This window comes from Acanthaster planci, linkage group LG01 (assembly GCF_054643075.1).
Source record: "Acanthaster planci isolate LZ-2023a linkage group LG01, COTS_SCS, whole genome shotgun sequence".
In the NCBI taxonomy this organism is placed as follows: Eukaryota; Metazoa; Echinodermata; class Asteroidea; order Valvatida; family Acanthasteridae; genus Acanthaster; species Acanthaster planci.
In genome coordinates, this window is record NC_141777.1 from 36,274,160 (window position 1) to 36,290,410 (window position 16,251).

The 16,251-nt window shown below is 41.7% G+C and overlaps 1 protein-coding gene and 1 pseudogene across 2 annotated transcripts; both read left to right on the forward strand.

Annotated features, from left to right (window-relative positions):
• The first annotated feature begins 960 nt into the window (after positions 1 to 960).
• LOC147800714 (uncharacterized) lies at positions 961 to 4,622 on the forward strand. 2 transcript variants are annotated; one of them, XM_087146801.1, is made up of 2 exons: positions 961 to 1,753; positions 3,292 to 4,622. In XM_087146801.1, exons 1-2 carry the CDS (start codon positions 1,746 to 1,748, stop codon positions 4,370 to 4,372), a joined length of 1,089 nt encoding a protein of 362 aa, XP_087002927.1. In that variant the 5' UTR covers positions 961 to 1,745; the 3' UTR covers positions 4,373 to 4,622. The 2 variants fall into 2 exon arrangements, with proteins under 2 accessions (XP_087002927.1, XP_087002923.1); XM_087146797.1 differs by lacking the exon at positions 961 to 1,753 and adding an exon at positions 3,001 to 3,183.
• Positions 4,623 to 9,203: 4,581 nt separating this feature from the next.
• Positions 9,204 to 12,013, forward strand: LOC147800715 (uncharacterized; annotated as a pseudogene).
• Positions 12,014 to 16,251: the final 4,238 nt, after the last annotated feature.

Consider the following 16,251-nt stretch of genomic DNA (forward strand, 5'->3'; position numbering starts at 1 on the left):
ACACTACTTCAGTATACAGTTTTATTACGCATAATGGGTTATTCCACGACAGACCAACACGCTTTTTGACCTTGGGTATTCAGATTTTGATAAAAATTGATCCGGAGAGGGGGAGTTCTGGAATTTTTTGTTCTGTGGGGGGGGGCACTTCTACTGTGTTGCGCAGTGCAGATATAAACTTCAAATACTTGTCTGCATCTCAGAGAAAAAGTTATTATGAATTTTTCTCTTTTTTGTCCTGGTGAAATCGCACTGCCCTGCAATGAAATTCTGTTGATTAACCTTTCATGAAATTCCTCGTGTAATCGAATGGCATAAATAATTTAACAGAGCAAAAGTGTCCTGTATTCGGACCGATAGTTTTCTTCACATGCCACCTGACAGGCTTGGGTAAATTTTTTATGGATGGGGGGTTATCAATATATTTACTTTTTCGTTTTATTGCTGATTTCCTTGAATAACTACAGAAACTATACACAAAACTGACAACCGTCAAAGAAGTCTTGGTCTTCACGAGAGAGGCACCATCTGTCGACCGAGCCACAATTAGGGGGGTGTTCGCCGTAGTCAACGTCGCAAAATACAAGGTTACCCAGAATTTCGAATCCCGCAAGGAACGAATTCTGGGGACCAAAATCGTCGTAGTACCGTTTGAGGAAGCCAAGTCCAGTAAAAGCATGGGGAAATCTGTTCCCGATTCTTCAGTGGCATAGGTTGGTCTCACAACATCATCATGAGCATTTTGAAAGAGTAAAAACCACCCTGAAAAGAGTGAGAACTACCCCAAACGAGTGCAAACTCATTTAAGGAGCCATATAAAAGATAACTCGCAAAAGAGTTATCCATATTATGGCTCCTCTTTTTGAATGATTTTCACTCTTTTAGGGTGCTTTTCACTCGTTTTCGACACCCAATCCGGTTACCCACCGCTACTTCTTTTGAGTGGTTTTTACTCTTTTGGAGTGGAATTTATAGTGGGATTCATGTGCTTAAGGGTCAAGTTTTCACTGTTTTGTTTTGAGAGAGTTAGCTCTCCTTGAATCCCTTTAGTGATTCACATTGATAACTACCTTAGACAAAGTTGTGAACAGACTTTCCGGATTGCACTGATTTTGAGAGGTCACCATAATTACAAATACAATTATTTCAAAGGGGTCCTTGAAAAGAAAACCGGAATTTGAGGCAATAAGGAGTTGCATGCTGCTGTGGCAGGGCAATGACATCGAGAAATTCCAGAATTGTGTACAAGTTTTCAGTGGCTTACGAAATTCGCCAGTCTACGTGTGCATCATTTTAAGTCCCAAGTATAGGACGATATAAAGTGTGTAACGTAGCGGATGAAACTCGATTTATGAGGCGGCGAATGTGAGCCACCGTAGTTGGCTCGAGCGATTGCGTGAAGCAATGATTTTTCCCCCGTGCTGAGGAAATTCCACTTTATAAATAGTGCTCATGTAAGACACGTCTATCAAAAAGAACCAAAACATCAAGCTTGTCCCCCATATAGTGCTAAGCTGGGTAAATCGATCTTATTGGCTTTTCAACCAAGCAGACGGCAGACAATGCCGTTGTGCTTATAGTTCGCTATTACAGACCAGGGGAGATTCCCCCATGGTTGGACCCTGACTTTGCACGGCCTGTTTAATTCACGTCAGCTTAAGGTCTGCCTGCACTCGCCCCTTGATCGGACGTCTTACAAGCATCGGACGTTCAGTGAGTTTGCAACTCTGCGATATCTCTTATACATGTACATGTGAGTATTGTACCACCACTGTGCAATGAATCACTGTATGTTTAGGATCCTAACATTCTGAAATGCTTCATTAACAGTAACACCTGTTCTCTTTGTTTGACATGCTGACTTTGCAGAGATTTGGTTACTAGTTGGTTTCTAAGGGTTTCCGTAGATGTTTTGAGCTCCACCGTGAGTGCAGCCCCATGCGTATACTTTTCCAAGAATGATAGACGTTTTCACTAACCATCGAAAAAGATCAAGAATGAGCTTCGAGCTTTAAAAATAAGTATGAAATGAAATGAAATACAATACATGTAGTGTGTAGGGGGCTACAACATTATTTCGAGCTAAGTCCAGGATTTTCGGTTGGCCTTGCAGAACTGTTTACTATTTCGTCAAATCAGTTTGCATATTCAGATGGGAGAAGTGTTACACGAATCTTCAGTGAAATCGGGCCACGTTACCACTTTGGCGCATAGGTGGACATTCCCCCTTCCCCCAAAGGCACATCCTGTTTAAGTTCTCATAGTACACAAAGAGGCAAGAGCGCGTTTTCGTATAGCTTCATTTCCCTTCCTCCCCAAGGTGAGTAGGACCCCTCCAGGTTTAGCCTTCCATCTCAGACATTTTCCCCCTTTTCACCCCTACCCGAGGATTTGGTTTGGGATCTAGACATAGCTATGATGTTCCAGTTCAGAATCGAGCGGTTGAAATGATGAAACCGTTGAAACAAATCGATGGAGTGTGTTGAATGGGATTACCCAAGTGTGGCAGTGTTTATTAATTCAGTGTTCAAGTACAGATACATACACACTATGGGAATTCTTATAATCTGACACGTCATACTTTTGTTAACTCGGTGTCGTCAACGTTCTGTGCCTAGTAGCCTTTCGAAATGTTCGCCTGTTTACTTTTACATATTCAGTCCTCGTATCAACATAAGATACTGCCATCTCCAGAAATCTGTTTTTTGCTGCCTCCATGCTAGAGATTGTAGACCCCTTTTCCGTGTATTGTTGGTCATCAGGGGTTTCCCCACCACAGAAATCTGACTCTTGAACTTGATTGGCTCGTACAGCGTGAGCCTCATGAAAACAGGATTGCGAAATCGTTCCCCAGCGCTGGAGGGAATATCTGAGTATTGCGAAACTACTGCTCAAAACCCAGGAATGTCATTTGGCTCTTGAGAATGGAATGAACCGATATGTCCACTAAGTCACGTGACCTATAGTGGGTATTAAATACCAACAAACACGGCATCCTCCCATAGCACAGTGTTTTTAACATGTAAGTGTGCTTTACCAAAATTAAGCCGATTTTCGGTATAGTACTCGATCAGCACACCGACCGTCGGCATTGTTTTTGAAAAATGACACTTTAATATGACACACTTTGCTACGGGAAGACGTCATTTTGTCGATGTTTGATACCCACCACAGATCACATGGGTCAGTGGGCGTAATCAGTCTATCACTTGTCAATGTAATTCTGTTTTACCCTTTTTGGTAGTTCCAAATCCTACTGGATAATACGTTTTTTTGTTTCTTATTTCACAGAAAAAAAATGGAGGCAGAAAACAGCAAAATCCAAACTGAAGTGGCGGTTTTCTTTCGCGCCTTGTTGTCTTACGTCCTTCCGGATCTCCTCCGTAATGTCGATGGCTCATCAAAGGTGGACGAAGTCAAGACGGCGTTGAGAGAAATCTCCCAGAAGTACAGAATGGGCCTCTCCCAGGCCTCCACCCGTTACCGCTCTGACTGGGAAAAGGCCGCCAACCGCGCAGCTTACGTGTTCCTGTACTTAGTGCAGCACTGTAACCTCGTGTGCTACGCGCTACTGCAGTCCACAGATCTTAGAGCAGGCTATGGTGACTGGGCTTATCGAAAGAAACTGAAGGTGTGCTGTGTTGGAGGTGGGCCTGGATCTGACCTGGTTGGTTTGGACACTTTTCTTCGGCAGACTTACGCCTCTCCGCCGATGTTAGATTGCCTCGTTTTGGACCTTTACCCTAGCTGGAAAAAGGCTTGGGACACGATTGCCTACCACCTTCCAAGGCACCTCCGTGTCAGCTACAAGAGATGTAATCTTGTCACGGACACAGGACTGACAGATGAAATCCGTCAGTTTGTCGTCGAAGCTGATATCATTACGCTGGTGAAGTCCTTCTCGGCAGTGGCTGCCTTCTTTCGGGCTGACAAGAGCCAAGGGAGTGCCCTGCGTGCCATACTTCGTAACATCAAACCCGGCTGTTACGTTCTCTACATTGACAACGACCACGACGGTGACAGCGAGTTTCGCACTGGCTTCGCCACCCCGGCTGGTCTCGAAGTGGTATTTAAAAAGCGTGGTTGCCAATCTGTGCCGAGTGGCTCTTACTCGGATACTGTAATTAGTTACTGCACCGCACTGGACTTCAATCCAATGCGTGGCTGTGATGTGAACATCCAACTCTATCGCAAGAAAGAAGAGAAGACATTTGTGTATAGGGATCACAGGGTCCACAATGCCCGGAATCAGGGCGAGTCCTGTTGTGAAGCTTTGTGTGTTGTTGTGTTTCTTTTCTTCATTCTTGCCTTTTATGCTTTAGTCGGGTACGCTTTTTATTGCCTGTTTTTTTTAATTGATTTCACGCTGTAAGTATATGAAAATCAATAGACAATATAGAGTGTGAGAAATGTAGGGTCAAATGTTCCGGAGCATTTCTTCGTAAATTTGATCTGGTTTTTTTTAAATACATGTACAGCCCATGCGGTGTTAACTTGCACAATCTGTCATTCATATCCAGCGACGGAAACCCACAAGGCATGATCACTTTACAAGTCCGTATAGGCGCGAGCCCAATTATTCTACACCTCGATGTTGCTTCCTTTCGTAATTTTTGACGTCGTGATTATTTGTATACATGTTTTAATCCAGACCATGCATGCATTACCTGCGTGTAGACATGGAAAGATCTGTAACACAGCCTCTCGAACAAAATGGCGAACGAAAAATTATTTTAACTAATGAGGAAATGTCTGAATTCGTAAATGATGTTGATGCTTCTAATACGAATGAGTAAATTTTGGGTTGCACGTCAACAGCAAGTCATCAGACTTAAACCGATTCGCAAGGTGGTAACTTCATGTCGCGATTTTATTGTTGGTCTGAGAAAGGAAAACGATAACTTGCATATAAAGAGAGTTCATCCAGCCCCTTAATATCTTAATATACAAAATTTAAATGAAGTAGAAATAACATAAAATAAAATAAAATAAAATAGGTAACTTATTATTTTGGCATTCGTGCAGTGGAAGTAATGATTTCATTCGTTATTCTTACCACCATTCGTAAACATTCGTTATTTGAATTCTCCTCCATCATGTAACATGACTGGCAGGACTCAACAAACTTATTACACATTTTTAAACACATTCTTGTACACCTAGATTTATTTGCTGGTGCACAAAATTCTGCCATGAGGTCGTTTGAACTGTGTTTTTTTATTAGAGCACTATATATATCGGGAAGAAATGGCAACTCCTGTGAAATTTGAAAAAAATGAAGGTAGAGACTTTTTGTTGATTGCACCCCGTAGAAATGAACTAAAAGATATTGCTCTTTTGTAGTTACATGTAGTTTCAATTTTCATGTGTACCTTTACTTGAAGCAGCTTTTGAAAAACTCTCTTGTTCGTTTAAATAAATTCTGTTGTCAGAAATGCGAAATGTGTGCATTTGTTTGTTGTGTTGGTCGTTTTGTACATGTTTATTTGTTTGTCTGCCTCGAAACGGCCGCTCCTTCCTAATCTGGCTTCTTATGACTGAAAGGTTTTCCGCAAACTTGTTTCAGTCCGCAAACTGTCTGCAAAAATATTTCATAAATTTCCTTCCTTTAATGTCGTTCAATCCTTTCTTCTCCAGTTTTTCAGAATCGTATACCTTCTAAAAGCATTTTCGGTAAGAGGCACTTCAAAGGGAATAAATGATGCTCCAATAAAAAGTAGGGCCTAATGCAGAAAGTATTTATAACTATAAAAACACATTCGTGTATTGTTTAATTTCCATAAATTAATTCTCTAAATTTGGCCTTGAAACGTTCACCACACTACTTCAGTATACAGTTTTATTACGCATAATGGGTTATTCCATGTCAGGCCAACACGCGTTTTGACCCTGGGTATTCAGATTTGATAAAAATTGCTGTACTTGTAGATATCAATGAATAATAAATTATTATTTAGCCAATTTTTAGCAGAATCTGCCCTTCTGTGGTTAGGGCAGAGATCAACCAAAATGAACAGTATTCAGTTTATTTTTAAAATGGGGTCAAAGGTCAATGACCCATGTTAAAGGTCATCTTGAGTCCTGATTTACAAAGCTAAATTTCCACAGCATCAGTGAAAAGAGCATGTTTTGATATTTTGATACCACATTTTCATATATTCATTAAAATGATATCTACAAGTACAGCAATTTTTATCAAAATCTGAAGACCCAAGGTCAAAGAGTGTGTTGGTCTGACATGGAAAGACCCATATTAAAAGCACAGTTAAAAGGGGACAAAGCGGGTTACAGAGGCCTCTTCAATGTGTCCCCTACTCAACAGGACTTCAATGTCCTTTGTAGTGCGTTACATTTCCGGTTACATTTGTCCTTTCCACCATGCAGGGTGGATAGTGTTAACATTGGACTTCCAGGTCTCTTTTTCTTCACGGACTCCAAGTTCTCTCTGTCCGTAGAGGAATCCTCCTGATCAACATCATCATGAGCATTTTGAAAGAGTAAAAACCACCCTGAAAAGAGTGAGAACTACCCCAAAAGAGTGCAATTGCCGCTCATCTAAGGAGCCATATAAAAGATAACTCGAAAAAGAGTTATCCATATTATGGCTCCTCTTTTTGAATGATTTGCACTCTTTTAGGGTGCTTTTCACTCGTTTTTGACACCCAATCTGGCTACCCACCGCTACTTTTTTGAGTGGTTTTTACTCTTTTGGAGAGGAATAGATATGGGATTCATGTGCTTAAGGGTAAAGTTTTCACTGTTTTGTCTTGAGAGAGTTAGCTCTCCTTGAATCCCTTTAGTGATTCACATTGATAACTACCTTAGACAAAGTTGTGAACAGACTTTCCGGATTGCACTGATTTTGAGAGGTCACCATAATTACAAATACAATTATTTCAAAAGGGTCCTTGAAAAGAAAACCGGAATTAAGGTAATTAGGAGTTGCACGCTACTGTGGCAGGGCAATGACATCGAGAAATTCCAGAATTGTGTACAAGTTTTCAGTGGCTTACGAAATTCGCCAGTCTACGTGTGCATCATTTTAAGTCCCAAGTATAGGACGATATAAAGTGTGTAACGTAGCGGATGAAACTCGATTTATGAGGCGGCGAATGTGAGCCACCGTAGTTGGCTCGAGCGATTGCGTGAAGCAATGATTTTTCACCCGTGCTGAGGAAATTCCACTTTATAAATAGTGCTCATGTAAGACACGTCTATCAAAAAGAACCAAAACATCGAGTTTGTCCCCCATATAGTGCTAAGCTGGGTAAATCGATCTTATTGGCTTTTCAACCAAGCAGACTGCAGACAATGCCGTTGTGCTTACAGTTAGCTATTACCGACCAAGGGAGATTCCCCCATGGTTGGACCTTGACTTTGCACGGCCTGTTTAATACACGTCAGCTTAAGGTCTGATGATGAAGGTCTGATAGCTATGATGTTCCAGTTCAGAATCGAGCGGTTGAAATGATGAAACCGTTGAGAAAAATCTATGGAGTGTGTTGAATGGGATTACCCAAGTGTGGCAGTATTTATTACTCCAGTGTTCAAGTACAGATACATACACACTATGGGAATTCTTATAATCTGACACGTCATACTTTTGTTACCGCAGTGTCGTCAAGCTATCTGTGCCTAGTAGCCTTTCGAAATGTTCGCCTGTTTACTTTTACATATTCAGTCCTCGTATCTTGCGCCTCAACATAAGATACTGCCATCTCAAGAAATCAGTTTTTTGCTGCCTCCATGCTAGAGATTGTAGACCCCTTTTCCGTGTATTGTTAGTCATCAGGGGTTTCCCCACCACAGAAATCTAACTCTTGAACTTGATTGGCTCGTACAGAGTGAGCGTCATGAAAACAGGATTGAGAAATCGTTCCCCAGCGCTGGAGGGAATATCTGAGTATTGCGAAACTATTGCTTAAACCCAGGAATGTCATTTGGCTCTTGAGTAAAATCTAAATGGACTCTGATGACATATTGATAAAGAGTCACTGACGCAGCACGCGATCGATCGAAGTATGTGCTCATGGTCGCACTTCATTTAATGTCGAAGTTCGCGTTCGCTGTGAGTGGGGTAGCAGAAAACTTGTTTTGTTGCTTCTGAAATGCTGACTACCAATCGACTCGGTACGGTGTTCAAAGACGGACCCAGAAACAAATTTTCGGGGAGAAGGGCAATTTTGTTTCGGGGGGGGTACAAACTTAGGGAATTTCTTCATGTGACCTGTAAGGCCTTTCTGAGGGTGAGGCTAAATTTCGGTATTTTTTCATATGCTTTGGATATTAAGAGAAATGAAATCTAGCCTTTTGCTTATAAAGTATTTCAACTAAATTTTGACACCTCCTGTTTTGGAGAGGTGGTCCTCATTGGATTCACCAACGATCCCGTTGAGGGTAAGAACTTCGGGAAACGGACATCTGTGGAAGTTCAAAACTCTCTGTGACATCCGGAGGCTTCGTGACCTTTCGCAGAATTGCTGCACATTGCGACAAGTCAACTTTTTTCCCTTCGCCGTGCATTCATGTTGCGAAAGCTCCCGGATGAGCATAGAAAGTTAAACTGTCCATAGCTCACAGTTTGAAGTTCCTCTCAGCAAAACCATCAGAAGAAAGCTCACTGAATCACTTAAGACCAGTCGTTTAATCTCCTGGAAAAGAATGGGGCATACTGCAGCCCTCTGTGTTTAATATAACATCCGTAACCCCAAAGGTTCCCGTATTCTGCTTTTCGAAAGATTTCGAGTTGAAATATGCATGTTTTTTGGGAGGTCGCTGCTTTCATAACAAATTATTGACTGACATTAAATCCCTGGGAATATTTGAGAATGGAATGAACCGATTATGTCCACTAAGTCACGTGACCTATAGTGGGTATTAAATACCAACAAACACGGCATCCTCCCATAGCACAGTGTTTTTAACATGTAAGTGTGCTCTACCAAAATTAAGCCGATTTTCGGTATAGTACTCGATCAGCACACCGACCGTCGGCATTGTTTTTGAAAAATGACACTTTAATATGACACACTTTGCTACGGGAAGACGTCATTTTGTCGATGTTTGATACCCACCACATCTCACATGGGTCAGTGGGCGTAATCAGTCTATCACTTGTCAATGTAATTCTGTTTTACCCTTTTTGGTAGTTCCAAATCCTACTGGATAATACGTTTTTTTGTTTCTTATTTCACAGAAAAAAAATGGAGGTAGAAAAAAGGAAAATCCAAACTGAAGTGGCGGTTTTCTTTCGCGCCTTACTGTCTAACGTCATTCCAGATCTCCTTTGGAAAGTCGATGGCTCATCATGGTTGAACGAAGTCAAGACGGCGTTGAGAGAAATCTCCCAGAAGTACAGAGTGGGTCTCTCCCAGGCCTCCACCCGTTACCGCTCTGACTGGGAAAAGGCCACCAACCGTGCAGCTTACGTGTTCCTGTACTTAGTGCAGCACTGTAACCTCGTGTGCTACGCGCTACTGCAGTCCACAGATCTTAGAGCAGGCTATGGTGACTGGGCTTATCGAAAGAAACTGAAGGTGTGCTGTGTTGGAGGTGGGCCTGGATCTGACCTGGTTGGTTTGGACACTTTTCTTCGGCAGACTTACGCCTCTCCGCCGATGTTAGATTGCCTCGTGTTGGACCTTTACCCCAGCTGGAAAAAGGCTTGGGATATGATTGCCTACCACCTTCCAAGGCACCTCCGTGTCAGCTACAAGAGATGTAATCTTGTCACGGACGCGGGATTGACCAATGAAATCCACCAGTTTGTCGTCGAAGCCGATCTTATTACACTTGTGAAGTCCTTCTCGGCGCCTTTCTTCGGGCTGACAAGAGCCAAGGGAGTGCCCTGCGTGTCATACTTCGTAACATCAAACCCGGATGTCACGTTCTCTACATTGACAACGACCACGACGGTGACAGCGAGTTTCGTAATGGCTTCGCCACCCCGGCTGGACTCGAACTGGTGTTTGAAAAGCGTGGTTATCAATATGTGCCGAGAGGCTCTTACTCAGATACTGTACGCAGATACTGCGACGCACTGGACTTCAATCCAATGCGTGGATGTGATGTGAACATCCAACTCTATTGCAAGAAAGAGGAGAAGAGATTGGATAATGGCAGAGTTAACGTCCAGAAGACTGGTAATCTGAGCATGTCCTGTTGTGATGTCTTTCTCTTTGGATTTTTGTGTATTGTGCTGTACTTCTCCGTTCTTGCTTTTTATGGTTTTATCATATACGGTTTATTCCGTCTTGTATATTGGCTGTTGTGTCATCAATTTCCCACCAAATGTGCGTCAAAATTAAGGACATAGAATTCATTGTCATTGTAAGATTAACATTTCTGTCGAACTCAGGCTGTGCACTGTTAACAAGCTTTATCTTGCATTTCAAATACTGTATATGTCGTAAACTTTCAGGATATACAAGTATATCATATTCAGGTTCAGAAACCAAGGTTTGGCCTCTTTGCAATTCAGTGAATGGCTGGACCCAATTCAAGATGGCTGAACGTGTTTGATTTTCATGATTTCGTGCCCAAAACTGGATTCAAAATAATTCTGGTTTTATTTGTAATATATAAGTTAAGTATATACATGGATAAGGATGTATGGTTTGATATGTATTTAGTAGGGTTGGTTTGGTTTAATGGATTTTTAACCACCAGGCTTACCAGTCACTAACAAGAGAAATTATAGGTGCCGTGTAATTCTGATTTTGTGGGCTAATGGTGGCGCCATTTGATTTTGCACGGGTTACATATTGTCAGATTTCGCAGAATTCTTCCCGCACCCGGCGATTTGACGTGACTCGGCTCGGGCATTATCTCCCCAGACGGTCTAAGACTGGTGAAGCACATATTTATTCCCACTCATAATGCCTTTTGAACTAAAAAATCAAAACAAGTGTAAAACTTACAAATTTCTTAAGATTTTATTAAAAAATTTACTATCCTTTCTCCACCCCCCATGTTATGGTAGGCCTATGTTCCTCCCTGGAGCTGTAGTAAGCGATCTCCATATCAAAATGGAGACGCACATCGCACGTGAGCCAACTGTTTAATACCGGCACGTAACGGGCTCGCTCGCGACCAATGGGAAGGACTTTATCTTAGGTATCATGACTAAGGGACCGAATGCTTGTATGCGCTTAGTTTAAGACCGGCTACTGTGTATGGTGGACGGGATTAATCGTTGGCATTTGTTGTATTTTGTCTCATCATTGACGGTACTTGAAGTACTTGTCATGTCACGCTTGTCATCTTGCGCATTTGGCACCAATGGATCTGCTGGCACACAGGATTACGTGATAAAGTGTTATTTTCTTTAAGTTAAATACTTGCATTGTCTTTGTTGTAAATGAGAGCAATGTACAGAGATGTACAAAGAAGAAGTAATTCTTTTGAAATGTGTGAATGATAAATGTATCGAAAGTTTTGGTAAACGGCTTTCTGTTTGAATGAATTAAAATCAGACACTTTTGTTTTTAACATTTTGCAACGTCATATTTTTTATGTACTTAGCAATTACTTCACATGTAAATAATCTTCACTAGACGCATCCAGTTTTGGAAAATTTTGTCTGTAAAACAGTGGTCAAAATGAACCTACTCTGCCTTGAATCCTTATTAGTAAGCTGTGAAGAAAGTGCTAGTCAAATAAAGAGGTCCGGAGGATTAATAAGTCCTTTCCACCTCAGTACTTTTTACTACATAACTGTTTAATGGAGTGATTATGGCCTAAAATTATCCGACAGTTGGAGGCTTATTTTTATAATGTCCGTGATCTTTGTGTATTCACTTTCAGAATGCGCACATAATTTGCCCATAATTTTGGTTTTTTTTATACATGTTGTAATTCGCCTGTTCATTTTACTCAATGTTCTCAACACTCGTTAATACTATTTTGGTATTATAATTCCTGATATTATGCTGTGCATTGTTCCTTTGAAAATCATACTACACATAATGCTGCAGTGTCTGACTTTCATATGAAGTTCTTGATGGAATGTCTACCTTTTTTCAGCATTTTCATCTGTGCAGTTAGTTTACTTTGCTAAATTGAACATTTTTAATAACACCAGCTCAACTTTATCAGTCCACCCTGCCAAAATTAAACAAAAGATAATTATATCAAAGGGTCAACACTTCTCATTCACAAACATTATCTATTCGGAACTCCTTTAAAAGGCTGCTTATTCATCTGTCACTTATGAGAAAACCACTAAAAAGGACTGAGAATGTTCCTGTTCGCAAAACATGTTTATCGGGGTAAAATGAGGCTGTCTAATTCTATACGTATATTTATTTCAAGCGGTACCCTTTCTACTCATCCTGCAAGTGATTAATTTCGCCCCTGTCTGTGCAAAATCAAACACATATGAATAACTGATTAAATGCAAGTTTTCCTGAATGTGACGGGTTTACATACTACATGTACTTGCATTACAGTTTGTTATCTAATGATAAAAAACGAAAAGATTGATTAACACCTCAGGAAGAAAAGACTCGAAGAATTCCTGACTGCTAGTTCACAGTCCTATGATGGAAATATATGCATCCTCTGTATACAACGCGCCACACAACCATACGTGACATACGTTATTAAATTTTATCTTTAAAACGCACCAGTCATATTTTTGAAAAAAAGAGGAGAGGTGTCAGCTTGAAGGGGGCTGGCTGGTTACTATCAGGAGTGGAACCGACCAGAATTGGATCACTGAGTTCTTCCGAAGGCACAGACCACATGCTTGTCACGACTGGTACTGGATTGGGTAAGTTGTATTCAGCTATGGGCTCTCAAGCCGAGGCCTATACAACGTTTCAGGAGAGGTTTTTGCTGACAGATGAAGCGACTAGTCTTACAAGACTGGTGTCAAACTGACCGCAAGATGTCACTGGTCAAAATCCTTAAGCTTTGCAATGCAATGACTTTTGAGAAAATGTTGAAGAGGGAGCAGATTCTGCCCCAAGCCTTAAATTCACTTTGCAACCAAATACTGTCTACTTATTTTCCCCCATGTTGAACTTCAGCGATGAACCAACTCAAACCTTCAGCTGGGGGTTTGGCTTGCCCTAACCAGAAACATATTTGTGACTCGAACTTCGAACACTCTCAGGGCGGAAATGGTTACGTCATCCGACAGAGCCAAAGCGCTTAACCAATAATCATAGCTGGAGCATGTCCGTGGTTCGGGTCGCCAAAATACGCCCAAGAATGCTGAAAGTCATTTCAAAGTGTGAAATCAAGAACAGTCCACAGACGCAAGGGTCCAAATGCGGGACGACAGCCTATCTTTTCACCTTCATGTTGGAAGTTCCTTGTTAAACTTGTAGGCTATATACGCGCTCTCTTGCTTCATTATGGTATTGGTTCAGTCCTGCTTTTGCCGCAAAATATAATATACAAACGATTGAACATCCCTTAATTAAAAACAAGTGCACTAAATTAATGGGTACTGCCGTGAGCCCTTACCAGATTTTGAATTTCTAACACCAAATAACAACAATAACAACTGCGTTCAACGTCGTTTTTGACCCTTCAATTGCAGTTTAAGTATGGCCGTGTATTAGGATTTATTGAATCACAGAACAAACAAAAATGAAATTTTCCAACTGATGTGGGCATTTTAATCTTGGCTTGAGTCGCACCCAAGGCGAATGGCGTCCTTAATGGAGGTTCATGGTATTGGATGGAAGATGATGGTACTCTTGATTCCTTTTCAAACTTCGCGCCGGGTGAACCCAACAACAACCATGGGAACGAAGATGCAGCTGCTGCGAACGCTGGAAATAGTCAGTGGAACGACGTACCGCATCAAACCGAAGTCATGAACTGCTATGTCTGCGAGATGAAACCAAAGTCCTGTGCGTAAACAGAAGTCAGCCTGAAACTGCTAGCGGTAGAGTTAGGCTCTTCTTGTTCAACTGTCCCTGAGAAGGATACACTTCAATCACACCATTAAGATAATGACATTGGTATGAGGTTGAAATCTAGATGTAAGTCGGTGACATCGCACTCACACGCACTTTCTTTAGCTTGACGCGCGTGTGCTTTTGGCAAATTGCGACACCCTGTTGGTCAAAGAGGCAAGTAACGCGCGCGTACCACCTGTCCGCGAGCGTTGTGCCGCCGCAGTAATGGCTTCTAATTCTGGTGGTCGAATTACACTATAGGGAACACTCAGCAGAATCACAACCCACCACGTAAGAGAATGAAATCGAAAACATCCAGGCTTTCAACTTATGACCTCTGCCCCTTTTGTCATATATATTTATATCCGTGGGCGCTGACCCAAGGCCGTGTCCGAAACGGGCTTCCAGAGCTACGGCTAAGTCTATTGTCCTTTTCAGTGGTGCGAAGACCTAGACTTAGGCCGTTTTCCAATACTCAACTGCGGCTCCGTCTCAGGCTTCACCTGGTTTTTAACTAGCTGACTTTGAAGCTGTAAGCGCAGTAATTAGTCCAGTAGTGACGCAAAACATCAAATAAGATGCAAGAGAGCAAGAAATTACAGTAATCCAATTTAATTTAAACGCTTCAGGCCCTCAATCGGGATTGGTTTTGGGAGCGAAGCTCAAGTCGAGTATTGGAAAAGAGCCCTAGCTCTAGACAAGAGATTCGGATGCAGCCTAAGGGTCCAGTCCACTAGTTACGCCCCATTGAAAACAGTGTAAAATCAGCACCGTTCAGGGCCCAATAGCATGCACGCCAACACCCCTGAGATTTCTGAAACACAAATGAAATTCTTGTCTGGTCACTTATCTTTCAATTTCTTTTCAATTTTGTATGGGTTAACCAATTACATTTTTAATTATTCCCACAAAACAAAATCACCCCAAGTGATTTTTCCGTAGTCTGATTGCAGCCATTTTTCAAGTGGCAACCCTCAACTTTCTCTGGCACTTAGGACCATTTTTCAACCGTAGTTTTTATCCCTTGTTCTCTCATATGAAAGCTCAAAGACCCAGGGAGTTGATCCTGGCAACGATTTACACAATCTGATCATTTTGGGGGCCAAACAATCTCCTTTTTCAAAAGATACTGTGGGGGAGCACTTTTAATGCTAATGAGCTGGCCAGACTCTGAATTCTCACTTGAATTAGTGTCCTGCACCCCTAAGGGTGCAGTGTCCCAATTCAAGGAAAATTCTGCGCCAGGCGGAGGCACACAAAAAGTACCCCCCAGAGATTGTTTCGAAAAGAGGGGTCTGTTTGGGCCAAGAAATGGTGGAATTGTGTCAGTATGGCCCAGAATCATCTCTGTAGATTCAGGGGCACCCATCTGGGGGCAAAGCAGACAAAAATGGGATTGAAAATTAGTCAGAAGAGCCCCCGGAAGGTGAGGGATGTCATTTGAAAAATGGCCGCTTGGAGGGCTTGGCAACATTCACTTTTTGGGGGGTGAGTCTGTTTTGGGCGGATAATTAAAAAATTCATTGGTTAACCTACTAAAAATTGAAAATCAAATGAAATCTGAAGGACCAAACAACACATTGAATTTTGTTTGTCTGAGGGACTTCAGTTGCCTGCCATGGGGCTCCAAACTTGGTTGATTTTACACTATTTTCAATGGAGCTTGAATTAGTTCAGTGCACCCCTAAGATTCTTTATCATGGGTCGTCCGGGAATCTTTGGGCAGGGAACCAGACTAGTCAAGCAACTACTTTTGTGTCGTTGAGGGCAGCAGATTGATTTACCGTTAACCCTGAGGCAAGGCCACCCACTGTGACCACTACTAAGCGATGTTTTTTATTACACAAGATTCTAGGGATGAACCGTGTATTGTACATACATGTACATGTACATTCCGATGGGAGTATTGCTCCGTTCTCAGACGTGAGAGAAGACTGTTTTTTGGGCCTCGTGGAAAGTTTTGTCTGATGAAATATAGGAACTCACTTTCCTGTGAAAAAAAATCCTCCAGAGCTATTATGACCTTCATTCAAGTCAGGTTAATCGTGTAAAAAATAAAAAAGAAGGTACGTCCAAGTGGTCATTTCTTAAACTCCGGTGTCTTATAAGGATGGCTCAAGATTGTCCCCAAAATCCATCAAACATTTGTAATTCCCGAGCAAATCCACATATCCGACCAAATAGAATTATGGCATATGTGTCCAAAATATAGCATATAATGACGGGTAGTAATTTCCTAATTCATCGGCCTGTGAATTTCTGAAGCCAAGGTCTAGACGAGCCAGTATTCGGAAAACCTTACCCATACATATCATCTCTGTACTGGCATACTAGCCTG